The sequence below is a fragment of the Sebastes fasciatus genome, chromosome 12 (genome assembly GCF_043250625.1).
Source record: "Sebastes fasciatus isolate fSebFas1 chromosome 12, fSebFas1.pri, whole genome shotgun sequence".
In the NCBI taxonomy this organism is placed as follows: domain Eukaryota; kingdom Metazoa; phylum Chordata; class Actinopteri; order Perciformes; family Sebastidae; genus Sebastes; species Sebastes fasciatus.
This window is the reverse complement of record NC_133806.1, coordinates 21,223,227-21,238,234: the sequence shown is the minus strand read 5'-3', so window position 1 is coordinate 21,238,234 and position 15,008 is coordinate 21,223,227. Positions and strand designations below refer to the sequence as shown.

Genomic DNA, 15,008 nt, shown 5'->3' with positions numbered 1-15,008 from the left:
TTTTTTCATCACACTATACTATGACTTTTCATTGAATTTTTGGACATACAATACTTTGACTTTTTTTTATGACTTTTTTCACCTTTTTTCGACATACTACCTGCTGAATGAAGAAGCTAAATACACCAAGAAACAGTATTCAAGTGTCTTATGTGAAATAGTTCAGTGTGGTAGATATCTAGTTGGAATACTGAAGGTTGTAAGTTCAATCCTTATGTAGGGCAGTCACTTTTCAGGTCTAACTTCAAATGAAGAACTCAAATACAAAAAGCGACATCACTTGATTGTATTTGGTCAGATAGCTCAGTGTGGTAGATAGCTGGTTGGAATACTGAAGGTTGTGGGTTCGATCCTTATGTGGCGCCATCAGTTTTTCGGTTTAATTTCTAATGACGAAGTCAAATACACAAAGGGAACAGTCCTAAGTGCGTGAGGCACTGGTGGCTTGGTTGCTTAGTTCCCAGTTCTGTGTGTGGCAGAGCAGGGTTCGATCCCACCAGCACATCACTGCCCGGTGCCCGACAGTGGAGTGAGACGAGCGTCTCCTCCCAGGGTTTCGGAGAGATACAACTGGTGGGTTATGCAAGAGAAAACCAGAAATGTATTGCTGTCAATGCCTGTTGGGAGGAGACACTCGTCTCACTCCACTGTTGGGCACACTGTGACGATCAAACCCCACTCCGCAGGGTTAGGGTTAGATAACCCTAGCAAGCAGTTTAGGTAACCCTAGCAACCAGCATGGGCAGGGTTAGGGTTAGGTAACCCTAGCAAGCAGCGTGGGCAGGGATCGAACCCTAATCTGCCGCATACAGAACTGGGAACTAAGCAACCAAGCCACACACACTCAGGCACGTTCTCTTCGCATATTTGACTTTGTCATTAGAAGTTAGACCGGAAAACTGTCTGTGCCACATAAGGATCGTACCCACAACTGCCAGTATTCCAATCAGATATCTACCACACTGAGCTATCTGACTGAACACATAGAATTAGTGTTTCTTTTTGTATTTGACTTCTTCATTTGAAGTTAGACCTAAATACTGACTGCACCACAGAACGATCAAACTCACAACCTCCAGTATTCCAAACAGATATCTTCCAACCTGAGTTATTTCTCATGATACAGTGCAATACTGTTTCTTTGAGTATTTGTGCAATACTGTTTCTTTGTGTATTTGACTTCTTCATTCGGGTGGCAGTATGTTGAAAAAAAAATCATAAAAAAATTGGATAGTAGGATGAATAAAAGTGATAAAAAAAGTCATAGTACGTAGTCCGTCGAAAAAAGTGATAAACAAGTCATAGTATAGTTGGTTGAAAAAAGGTGATGAATAAGTCATAGTATAGTATGTCTGTAAGGTTTTAAGTGCTGTAAGTCCTTACAACCAGGATGAAAAACCAGGCGGGATGGAGGTGTATGAAGTGGTTGAAAGATGAGACAATGAGTCAGAGAGTTTTTCACAGAGCACTGTTTTTTTATATGGTCATTTTTAGCAAGTGACAAAAGGAATTTCACAATCTCACCCTTGGCAGACAGGCAGCTGGACAATGAAACAGGTTTTTCACAGGTAAAGCAGATTCTGGTGGCTGAAAAAGCACACTCTCTGACCCCCGCCTTGCTCTTACAAATTAACTCTGACAATTACATTCCTTTTCCAGCTGGCCTAACTACCAATGGACCTTCCCAACAATAAAGGGCATCTGAACACTCCCCAAATAAATTATTAAATGTATTTACAAATAAACCATCACAATATTAATATATACAAATTACACATGATTATATAGTCTAATACAAGTTAACTAGGAAGCATAATAAACTGAAGAAACATCAAACAATTCCAACTTAACAAAGAATTCCTAAAAATGCCATAGTATAGTTTGGTGAAAAAAGTAATGCAATCCATGTCGAAAAAAAGTCATAGTACAGAATGTTGAAAATATTCAGAGTATAGTATTCTATAGTATATTATGTGGAAAAAACTCACAGCATGGTACGTAAAAAAATGTCCAAAAAAAGACGTGCAGTTTAATGGAAGCATACAGCCACTTTGGCTTTTATGCATTTAGTATTGTGCCACAAACATTAGGCATCTAAATAGCTCTTTGATCAGTTCGATATTATTTGAGAGGAAATACGAGATCATTAGTTTGAGAGGAAATAGATTAGCTTAAACAATAAATTGGTTTCTAACCTTGAAACGTTTAATGGAAATCGTGAGTAAACCACACTGTGCATCTTCTTCGGAACACAGCAGAAGGCAGATTCAATCTCCTCCAACTAACAGTTTCCCTCGAGTGTTAGTAAGAATCAGTTAAAAGCACCCCATGCTTTTCTTCCAACCAACCAGGTACACCAAGATGAAGACTGCCACCAATATCTACATCTTCAACCTGGCTCTTGCAGACGCTCTCGCCACCAGCACCCTCCCCTTCCAGAGCGCCAAGTACCTGATGGGCACATGGCCATTTGGGGAGGTTTTATGTAAAGTAGTCATCGCCATTGACTACTACAACATGTTCACCAGCATCTTCACGCTCACTATGATGAGCGTGGACCGCTACATCGCCGTTTGTCATCCGGTGAGAGCCTTGGACTTCCGCACGCCCGCCAAAGCCAAGCTCATCAACGTCTGCATCTGGATCCTTTCCTCTGCTGTCGGAGTCCCTGTGATGATCATGGCTGTTACCAAGGTGACAGTTGAAGGTGAGAAATTTCTATTGTTGAAGAAGACATGCTGAAAATTACCATCACTGTGCAAAAAACTTCACTTATCAGCACAAGCTTTTAAGCGACAAGCGTTGATTTCGGGGAGTAATCAAGCCATAAAAGAGAACATTTGAGCTGGGTTATTAACTTGAATTGGCCTCTCCACATGGCCCTCTATTAAACTTCTAATTGTTTTAACTCCTCAGGAAACACTGCCTGCGAACTTAGATTCCCCAAGCCTGAGTGGTACTGGGACACAGTGATGAAAATCTGCGTGTTCATCTTTGCCTTCGTGGGTCCCGTCCTGGTCATCACCATCTGCTACGGTCTGATGATCCTGCGGCTCAAGAGTGTCCGTCTGCTCTCCGGCTCCAAAGAGAAGGACAGGAACATGCGACGGATCACCCGCATGGTCCTGGTGATCGTGGCGGCCTTCATCGTCTGCTGGACTCCCATCCACATCTTCATCATTGTCAAGACCATGGTGGATATTGACCGCAAGAACCTCCTGGTTGTGGCCTGCTGGCATCTGTGCATCGCGCTGGGCTACACCAACAGCAGTCTCAACCCGGTGCTGTATGCCTTCTTGGACGAGAACTTCAAAAGGTGCTTCAGGGATTTCTGCCTGCCCTATCGCTCCCGCCTGGACCAGAACAGCTTCTCCAGAGCGCGCAATAGCACAAGGGAGCCTGTGTCTGTTTGTGCTGCTGCGACGACAAAGAGACCGCCGGCCTGACTAGGCATGGATCAGTTGGGGGGAAGAACAGTTCAGGATGACCTCCAGACTGAGGTCACACAGTTCTCTACCACTGGAGTCTGAGTCCACAGATGTAGGCTTTTGGCCTGCCAAATATGTAAATTGTCAATTGTGTTTTTGGTCTCATACAATGAAACTTGTGAGACACAATTCTCTAAGGATTGTCGTTCACGATGATCACAACCATGCCTGCGTGTGCCTGGGCATGAAGAAATGGATATAATTGTACATCCTTGGAGTGTGCATAAAGCACATGCAACCATATGAACAAACACATTTACAGTGCAGTCATAAAGTATTGGGATAGTGGTATGCTTTTCATTGTTTTGAGTTTGCATGATAAGAAATAGGAGGTCAATGTGCTGACTAAGCATTACGGGTGTTTGTAGGTCTTCACATCCATATTAGGTGAACAATGTAGGACTCTGTGTTTACACAGATCCACAGTTCCACAATGCTCAGATTGTCAGGCATGACAATGATCCTAAATAAACAGACAAGGCCACCAAGAGGAGTCTTTTTATGGCTAAACAGTGGTTACAGTATGATTGGCCGAGCCAGTCACGTGATGTAAAGCCAACAGATCACGTGTTTCACTTGATGAAGACCAGACTGAAAATCCCCTGTAGCAGCAAGAAGTGACGATGGCTGCAGTACAGCCCTGGCAGAGGGTCAACAGGGAAGACATCTGCTGATGTCTGTGGGTCAAAGACTTTAGCTTCAGCTAAATATTACATTTGATGACTTTATTTAGATTTAAGTTAATAACTTACTATTATCTAAAATTGGGGCACCGTTAATAAAGGACTACAATTCGTTGAAGTGACACCTTCAAATTAAACAGATAAATGAAGCTTAGCGGAAGTTCAGGCAGGGAGACTCTCTTTTTGCGCTCATTCGTTCACAAATCTCTCTGTCTCTCATTCCATCAGCTGACTATGGGCGTTCACACAACCAGATTTTGACATATCGTTGCCGTCAAACTTTAAATAAAAGACAGATCTTTTGTCTGCTGTCAGTTGTCATTTCAGCGCGAACGGACGCAACCCTCCTCCACCCCATTAACCTCCAGTCTTCATCACATCAGTATTAAATATGACTACGCAACGATGGGGTCCAGTCGCAAAAGACTCTCCACAATTCTGACTTTATCTTGCACCATGTATTAGATATTAAATAGCCACCGAGGGAAATATCTGGCTCTTTAGGTGCTCAATGCTCCACTATGTTCACCAGCTAGTCGCTGACTGTGTTTGTCTACTGTTTGGAGTTGTGTACAGTCGGTTTTAGAGCCTTTTTGCTGAAAACGACCCTATGAGAGCAGTGTGAGTGAACCGGAACAGTAAAGTTGAGGGCCCGAAAACCAAAACAATAAGCTGAAAGGCGCTATAAGTTACGCATCATAAAGCCGAAGGAAACTACTGCAACGAGTGATAATTGTCTGTGGGTTTGTCACTATCAGTGACTCCATTTACATTACGCATAGTCATTTCACACATTGTTAATATAAAAATGTTTTTTATAGCGACTTTACAGCTGAATTTACTTTAACCTTGAATTGTTCCATTTCACGTCCAAAGGAGTGCAGAGCCAATGCAACAAAAAATGTGTCTCCATCCTAATACTGTCTGAATGCACTGTAGACTGTAATAGTATCGTCACTCAACCTCACTGGGGAGGAAATGAGAATCCAACAATGTGAATGTTTAGCTGAGACTATTATTTTGTTTGTCTCTGCAATATTTACATTAAAGGATGTATCCAATTTCATGCTCCGTCTTGTGATGGTAAGAGGAGAAATAATTACAGACGAAGGCCACCTGCATAATCAAGAACAATTTTAAAGGACGTGAACATTCATCAACTCATTCATCCGAAACGTCATGAAAGATCCTTGTGAAAGACACCTTTGATAACATGAAACTACAGCCTTCATGATTAAGCACAGATGACGGAGGCTTCCAGCGTATATTCAACATGAACATCAGTGTTCAGCTGACTCATCGTTTCCACTCCTCTAGCAGTTAGGCTGCTCTGGTTCTTTCTTGCACAACCAAAAAACATTTAGCTGACAGTAAACTGAGTGATTGAGGTGGAACGTGGCTCTGCTGTTTCAACTCATAGCTGCGACTAAATGACCTGGCACGTCTGAATCGGATCAAACGCATTAGGAACAAGAAGCTTCCTACACATATTACAGCTAATGGACGAGTTTCCACTGATGATCTTTGGACTCTTGCAGGAGGCGATTAGGGCAGTAAGAAGACAGTTTTTTGCACATTTTGAGAGAACAGTCAAACCGATGCCTCTTATCTCGCCACTGCAGCAATGCAGATTTGTTTAAAAAGGCATTTATATATCAAGTGTAAAGATAATATTGTTCTGTTACAACATATTAAGTGATAATGTGATTTATTTTGTTTCAATGTGCTGTCAAGCTGTTGTACCATAAAGCTTCGCTTGTAACCAATTAGTCAAATCAAATATAACCATGTATTTACACTAAGTGCTATAAATGAAATCTTCAAAAATAATTATTGTTAACTATCGCCTTTCACTGTCACTGTAGGAAGAGCATTTGTAAATGTTTTCTGCAGTGTGGTCAACAATATGTTCAGCTGATTGAATATATGTACCGTAATGCCTTATTCAGCATTATGTTCTTTTTTGCAAAAAGTGAATTGTTTTGTTGAGAAAAGCGCTGGAAATGTTTTCACATTTTGTGTTTCATCGGATACAGTATATAAAGTACCTTATTGTATAGGTGTAATAACTGCTTTAGTCATATGGAATAGCATAAGTTGTATCTTGTAAGTGCTTTTAATTTGAAATATTGCTGTAAATAACTTTCAGTTTTAATCTAATATTTTTTTTTCCGTGGTTATTACAGATGTTGTTAACATGTATACTCTTTGTAAATGCAAGTGAAGCCTCATGGGAGTTAGAAATGTGATTTGTTGGCCTGGAAGCCCTTGATGGTCAGAGGCCGACGGTCACAGGGACAAATGAGACACATCCAAAGTGTGTGTGTAAATGAAAGCACATTATGAAATAAATCAGGGATAATATTGGAGTTTCTGGTCACCAGATGCATTGGAGAGAAATACGGCCGGTGATATTATATATTTTTTTATTGTCAACAAATCCTTTGAAAAGACAGCCCCATAACCATTGGTTCCTCCTGAAGATGTAAATCTTTAAAAAGAAGAAAAAAAAACATGAATATATGCTTTCATTTTTGAAAAAGAAAGTTTGATATTTCCTGAAGCAGCTGGGCATTGTAGTTTTTAAGGAAACTGTTTGCAAACAGGAGTCAGTAGTGCATTTTTGGGGACTATTTTCAGCAGCAGATTTGGTGCTCTAGTGAGTATTTACAGCAGCAGGACAGTGTATGTGGGATCAACTCAAAATAAACTACAGTGCCAATGTTCATCATAATGAAGGAACGTGTCACCTAGTGCATCATGCAACCAGTTCTCATCCCAACTCGTCTCATACTGATACTTTTTTGTCACAGTAAACACGTGCTTCATGTTGTAAATTTAAACAAAAACTCTTGCTTAGGTTTAGGCAATACAACCACTATAGTTAGGTTTAGGAAAAAACAACACAGTTGGGCTTCAAATCACTACGTTTGTACAGTGAAAATGTGCCTTGTGCAGCGGTATCAAACGCTGACGGCCGTGACAAAGCGTTGGTATTTGACACCCTGGAAATGAGAACGGGCTGATCATTTATGTGTTTTAAAAAAATGTTGGACAACAATGGAGCTCTATGCTGGAACAGGGGATTAAGATGCATTAGGCTTACACACACAATATCTTTTAGTAAGATCAATTATTGGTTTTATGTCTTTTCGCATTATTTGTTGACAATAAGACAAATACAAAGAATATCACCACCCTTCCTTTTAACTTTTGTTAAAGTGACACAGGCCCAAAGCCCTGACTGACGCAAATTCAGGCTACTACTTTCATCTCAGTTTTTGTAAACCCACCTTGGAGAAATAAGGAATCAAATAAACCACTGTACTTTTTAAAATAATCCAGATTCTCATTGAATATGGATTGTGTACTGTTGACTGCACAGGTCACACTGCAGTGCAAGTTGAGTACAAAAAGTCATGATTGGGCGATTACCCTCTGAGATATTATTACAGAAGCAGTTAATATTTAAATGACACGTGTCAGTGATGCCCGCATTTTGAAAAAGACACATTCTTGTACTTTTTTTTGCATTATGGTCCATGGATTACATGTTCAACTGGTCTTTTACTTAATTTCTTGCACACATTAAAGGGCTGAAATCATTCCCTGCTGAAAGACTGATTATGTCTCGGAGAATAGGAACCTTGGTTAGAAGGCATCAGTCCCCCTCATTTCTCTTTCAGACTCCTGTAGATGTAGAAGGACATCACTCAAACGACTGGAACGAGAGACGTTCAGTATGAATAGCCCATAAGCTGCGATACAAGACATCATAGAGCTCCCATCAGGAGACCAAACAGACGGTGCCATTGAACACTCTGAGCTACAGAGCATAAATACAGTATGTCCCCTATGAAATATATATGGCTCTGCCTATATGTTTACTGTGCAGACAAATGAAACGGCAACGAAATTAATAATTTAGTCAAACACCATGAGCTGGCTCCTGACTCGGCTAGACTCTTTAAAATGTGAATACCAAAGCGCTTTATTGAACAGTCAGACAAACTGAAGTGTAACGGTGATATTTGCCCCCTACAGAAACAGTTTTCTTCTGGATTTTGCAATCATTTGTTTCCTCTTGAGAGCTTGAATGCGCATGCAACAGGCGTTTGCTATCAAATATGTAGTCACACACAGGGATGCCGTCGACTAGTTTCAGAGTGACACGCGAGATAATTAAACGCTCTCATCTACTGACCTTAACTAATGGTTGCTCGCGCACTCGAGCAAATTAACAGATGGAAACGAGAACAGAGAGGGAATCTTGCTGAAGCGTTCATAACAGCTCTCAACGTTGCAATGCTACTATTCCCTTGTTAGCGTCAAAAGCTCAGAGCATCCAACAGCTTATTTTCTGTTTCATCTGGATGATACTTGTTAGTGAGTGACTTCCCCTGCTTGTTTGTCTGCGAGGGAGACTTTGTGGGTAGATTTACTGTAAAGTGAGAGTGTCTTGCTTCTCAGATTTGTTGCTTGGCTGGTGGAACTCAATTATCTTGTTTGGCAGCTTGGATAAAAGCACGACTTGAGCTCCATTACGCTACACCATTGCAGCCACGGAAATCTTTCAACATAACAGACGTTTACGCTTCTCAACAGCAGACACCTACATACTGTAAGTGAGGCTTTTCACAGAACACAGCATCTTAGCTGACGGTACACAACCTGTCAGTGCCGAGTCAAAATTATATAACACAAAACTAAAGGAAGGAAGGAAAAGAGGATATTTAGATGATGATTATGCAGAGATTCTGGTAATGGATTTGGCCCTGCTGTTTTATGTGACAGACGCTTGCTGGAAACACAGATAATCAGACCTCCTGGTTGCCTGAGGTGTTTACGAAATGCCAGAAGTGCAAAACGCTCTTAAGCAGTAGCAGTTTCACTGGATGTTTCACAAGGCGGGAAATAGTCTGGCATTCCCTGCTGAGGAACTGAGACAGGCATTCAAACTGGGTGCCATCTGCCAGCTGAGAGTCATAGGGAGCGTATGAAAATGAACGGGGCGCTGAGGGGAGGCTGAACCTTACATTTCACTTTATAAGAAAGTAAAGCCCTCAACAGGGTTAGGCTTTCTTTGAACCCTCCTCTTGACTAGTTTAATTGTGTAACACAGATTAAATCTTGATCTGATGGAACTTCTAATGTGTGTCACCAACGTACACGTTAAAGGGGAACTCAACCGATTTTACACATCAAAGTCGGTTTACAGGTCTTGGGGAGTAATACTATTATGTGGGAAAAAAATTTATAAAGACTAGGGCTGTCAATCAATTAAAATATTTAATCGCATGATTGTCCATAGTTAATTGTGATTAATCACAAATTAATCACACATTTGTTCAAAATGTACCTTAAAGGGAGATTTGTCAAGTATTTAATACTCTTATCAACATGGGAGTGGGCAAATATGCTGTTTAATAATGTGTGTATATATTTATTATTGGAAATCAATTAACAACACAAAACAATGACAAATATTGTTCAGAAACCCTCACAGGTACTGCATTAAGCATAAAAAATATGCTTAAATAATAACAAACTGCAGCCCAACAGGCAACAACAGCTGTCAGTGTGTCAGTGTGCTGACTTGACTATGACTTGCCCCAAACTGCATGTGATTATCATAAAGTGGGCATGTCTGTAAAGGGGAGACTCGTGGGTACCCATAGAACTCATTTTCATTCACATATCTTGAGGTCCGAGGTCAAGGGACCCCTTTGAAAATGGACATACCAGTTTTTCCTCGCCTAAATTTAGCGAAATTTTGGAGCGTTATTTAACCTCTTTCGCGCCAAACAAGTATGACATGGTTGGTATCAATGGATTCCTTAGGTTTTTCTAGTTTCATATGATGCCAGTATCTTTAGTCAAGCTATCCCGCTACAACCTAAAAAACACAAGTTGCATTAATGCGTTAAAGAAATTAGTGGCGTTAAAACGAATTTGCGTAACTTTGACAGCCCTAGTAAAGACCTGTTGTGGCTCCAAATGTAGCTGACTGAAATATGATCAATTGTGCTAAAGACTACAAGTTTGAAAATGAACTCTGGTGATGTGGAGTTAGAAAGAAGTGTCTCTCTGTTTGATGTTACATTACACACTTTTTTAACTGTTCATCCTGAGTGCGACAATGTTATAGGGCTGCAATGCTAAATCAGTGGATTACTCCTAATAAAACCCTGACGCACCTTTATGAACCATGGCACTGGTGGTATTAAAACTACTTATTTAATACACTGTAAAGCTGAAATAGAATATCATTTTAAGCTGATTAAAAAAATAAAAAGCCTTCCTCTGCTCTCAAATTAAAAATGACAATAACCTCCCCCTTTTCTGACCCCCTCTCCTCCACTAATACTTTTCATACAGTCCCTCTGGGCTGGCAAATCCAATTCCTTCACAGGATCCATCCTTTTGTCTCCTTCAGAAGACCACTATTCTGTCTACAGCTCAGCTGTCAACCACAAAGGTGACCTTTATGATCGTACTTTAGGTCGACCTCTGTAACTAATTAGCACAGAATCAATATGACACGGACATCAAGTAAATTACAAGAGAAGTCCATTACAGGAATGAGTCACACGTCACGGTTTGATATCTGTTGTCATCTGGTCGATGTAACAGAAATGTAAGCATCCATCAGATCAAGAGATGAGAAGCTTTTCTTACAAGCCTCCTGGACAGCTGTTCAGCTCACAAGAAGCCCTCAGCCCGCTAGACGAGGAGTCCAATCTATCAAGGCAATCTCCTGTAATTAAAAATGTGGGCCGCAGGCGACGGAGTACCAGCAGCTTAACAGTAAACTTGCTAATAATCCCGAATTTGGTTTCCTGTGCACACGCTCACAGACATGCATGTTTTATCAGTGTAAACTATTCAAAATGATAAACATATAAATGGTCTTTTATTTATTATTTTATTACTTTGTTTCTTAAACTAATATATTTCAGGGATTTACAATATAACCAAGTTCATTACATAAGAACATTAAAAGTGGGTGGCTTTGTGAATGATATTTTATTATTTACCATTATGAGAATTATGTTAATCAGCAGATGTTCTAGTTTCTCTTTCTTAACCAGTCCAAGCATTACATCTAGTACATGTAATTGAGGTTCAACAGATAAATTCTTTGGTCTAAATCATTTTCCCATTTGTTTCCATTAGAGCTGGGAGTGACGACAGAAACAGAAAATAAGCTCTGTGGTTTCAATATCTGTATTACAAAGAGACATTAAACAGACATTACTTTCAAAACTGAATATAAGAAACTGGTGAGAAATAAAAATAATAGATTCATTTTAAAAGCAATTTCTCTAGCTTTGGGTAATATAGGATAATGGAAAACATTTTTAATCTTAGTACTTTGGCAGGATCCATGTCTTTAAAATCACATAATCTGTTGAATCGGTTTGGTCAACTTCTGTCTGATGAGATGGTTGTTATATTTTTTAATAAAAACAAAATTGAAGAATTCGCTAATATACAGATTTGGTAACGTTGATATTGAATTAGTATGTAAAATCACTCCTTTGGCCAAGAGTGGTTTGGTTATAACATTAGCGGGGGTGAAAAATGGTTTAGGTTTATTTCTGTGAGGAATATATCTGTTGTTCCACAGTGGCGTGCAATGAGGCGTAAAATTATGTTTGTACAACATTCGTTAATATAAAAGGTCTTGCTGGTGAAGGCTGGATAATCACATTTTATAAGGGAATTTAAGCCTCCAACTAAATTATCTGGGAAAATGTGCCATAAACTATCTGGTGATTTTTAAAAAGATCTATGCCACTTTCATTGTTATTGTTCCATTCTTACATTCAGAATCAATGGCTTTTAAGCCGCCTTCTTCGTATTTCTTAACCAAGATCAATGTTTTTTTTTATGGGACGTTAAGTGTTTTGTGTTTGAGGCTACATTTGCTTTCTATCAATCGATCTTTTTCTTTCTATTAACTTCCCCACATACACACACGTATTTAAAAGGTATTTTTCTCTGTGTGAGAGAGAAACCGAGTATGAATGCAGTGATTTGATCCCTGCTGCGCCCTATTCAATAGGTTCCCACTATGATGGACCACTTGATGAAAACAACCCTGAGTAAAGCCTCTTCAGATAATCACCAAACTTTGGGTTTCTTGATTAAGACATACTTGAGAAACGGCACTCAATACAATTTGAAATGACGAGTTAGTTAAGAAAGCAGCGGGGGGACTCGAGTGCTGCTGCATCCCAATCAAAGCAGAGCTAAATGATGCAAAATGTGTTCTATTGTAAGATGATAATTTTAATATCATGATGCTGCTGTTCATGAATGCATCATGCCGCCTGTTACAGATGTGCAGTGTAAAGACAAAGACAATGTTACCAACACAAAAGCTCATGAAAGCCTCACGTACAGCTTCGGGGTGGAGCAGCCAGTTGCTGTGATTAACGTGGCTCCCTCTATCATTGGGGTGAATGTGTGGCGGTGCAGGTGCCTGAGACTCCTCGGTCTCCTCTGTGATTAGTTTAACGAGGGAAAGATTAGAGCCCACATGTATTACGAAAAATCCCGTTATACTTTCCGTGAGTGAAAGGAACTAATCACAGGATGTCGTTGCTGAATTCCTGTATGAATGTTTCTCTTTGTGCTGAAGAGAGGGTTTCTGGGTTTTGGGGCAATATCAGACTTTCAATGCTCCATCAAGTGGAAAGCTGTTAATATGTCAGAGATAGATGCTTTTCATAGCCTTTCTCAAGGTCACAGCTTAAATCAGTTCCATTTACCTACATCTGCACTTCTTTTAAAGTCTTTAAACGAATTCAGCTTTATTGTTTTGGAGGTCTGAAAGTCCTGAAGTTGTAGAACCAGAGGTCCTGACCATGCGTCCTGAGTGATCGGATCCCAAGTGGACAGCTTTAAGTACGTCTGTTCACACCTGGCATTGGAATGCGTCTCCACATGCGTTTTGAGTGACCACTTGTGAACGGATCTCACTTCCCCGCTTTATATGCAAATAAACGCGCAGTAAACACATGGCTAATACAGCAGACATTGTGATGCAATATAACAGGAATGTCAGTAGTAATATCCTTCATATTCGTGAATTTGGGTAAATTTTATTAACATCAAAATATAAGGTTGTTGTACCGGTGGTCCCCGGGGAACCTCCATGCGATCGACACCACTGTCTTTGCCAGGCAACAGCGGCGTACAGAGCTTAAGAGACGGGGATGAGAGAGAGAGAGCGAGCGAGCAGGCATCAGCTCCGTGCAAAGCACCGGAACAAAAACACAGCCACATCTCTGACAGTATGATAATAATGCGTGCCTAATCCGATAGTCTGTAGATATGTAGCCTATAATTAAGATATATTTTAAAGGTCCCATATTATGCTCATTTTCAGGTTCATACATGTATTTTATGTTTCTACTAGAACATGTGTACATGCATTAATGTTAAAAAAACACATTATTTTCCTCATACGGTCTGCCTGAATATACCTGTATTTACCTTCTGTCTCAAATGCTCCGTTTTAGTGTATTTCAACATAATTGCGTTGTTAGGCAACAGTTTGGGTCCATGTTTACTTCCTGTCAGCTGATGCTATTTACAAACACTGCAACAGGATATAAACTGGGACACATTCAGAATGTTTACATTTAAAAATGTGTAATGGTCTAAATATTGTATATTTGTGACATCACAAATGGACAGAAATCCTAACGGCTTGTTTCAAATGCACAATTTCTGAATACAGGCTGTGTGTATTTCTCCATATATTGAGCGTTTTGATAGTTTAACAGTATTTATATAGTACTTAAACCTGCTTTATAATATAAAAGACCTGAAAATCTCACTTTCTACAATATAGGACCTTTAATAAAATATATATACACACAATATAATATAATACTGCTAAAAGAATGTGGCCATATGTGGCCCAGACCACCTCTGAATGTGGTCTGAGCGATCGGATCTCAATGCGTCTCGAGTGCGTTCACACCTGTACTTAGAGCTGTCCACTTGTGATCTGATCACTCAGGTCGCATGTTGATACAAAGGTCTGAACAGGGCCAGAGATGCAACAAATACATTTTAACAGGTTTAAGAAATGTAACGTGGTCTGGAGGTTTCATGAAATTGTTAAAAACAAGCGGTTTAAAATTCAGGCAGTGGGTGACGAAAATAATAATGGGTGCGTGTCTAAAGGTCACCTAATCAGTGTCATCACTCTCAAGGAATAGTGTGCATGATAAGATGAATATTGTACTCTACTCGGTGTTTGACATCGTAATCACTCATTAATGACGAAAGGCAACAATTATCTTTTTTGGTTGAGTCATCACCAAAAGAGATTATATTAATCATAGTAGAAAAATATCATTCTTACAAAATAGTATGTCGTGTACGGCAGTGTAGCAGGTCTTTGCCTGAGGCTAACAATACCTTCACACTTTACGTAACTGTCACTGCAATATATATATAGAAAAGAAAAACCCCTCATGTTCTTTGCACAACGTCTCTCAAAAACATTTGTAATAGGTGTGACGAACAAAGCTGCATTTCTTTTAACACCTTGAACCATTTCAGATGTTTTCCACACAAAAAAAAAGGTTGAAGTGGCAGAACAGAAGGATTGGAAACGGTTTACAATCATCACTCTCGCTTTAAAAGACTCTCGCAGCCACTGTACAACAATTACTGATGAGCAGTGGACCTTGAAATGTATTCCTGACAAACAGCGATGCAAAACAAACAGGGGAAGAGGTTCACTCTGATCAATTAACTGCTTATGAAAGATACTTTAGCATTTCAAAGCTTTTTGAGAAGCTTTCTGCCACGA

The 15,008-nt window shown here is 39.8% G+C and overlaps 1 protein-coding gene across 1 annotated transcript in view; it reads left to right on the top strand.

Annotated features, from left to right (window-relative positions):
- oprd1b (opioid receptor, delta 1b) overlaps positions 1–4,409 on the top strand; it is a 7,015-nt gene extending 2,606 nt beyond the window's left edge. Inside the window, exons 2-3 of the mRNA XM_074654116.1 lie at positions 2,352–2,707; positions 2,917–4,409. Of these exons, the coding sequence (XP_074510217.1) occupies positions 2,352–2,707; positions 2,917–3,446 (886 nt within the window). The 3' untranslated portion in view covers positions 3,447–4,409. The remainder of the gene's footprint in view (positions 1–2,351; positions 2,708–2,916) is intronic.
- Positions 4,410–15,008: the final 10,599 nt, after the last annotated feature.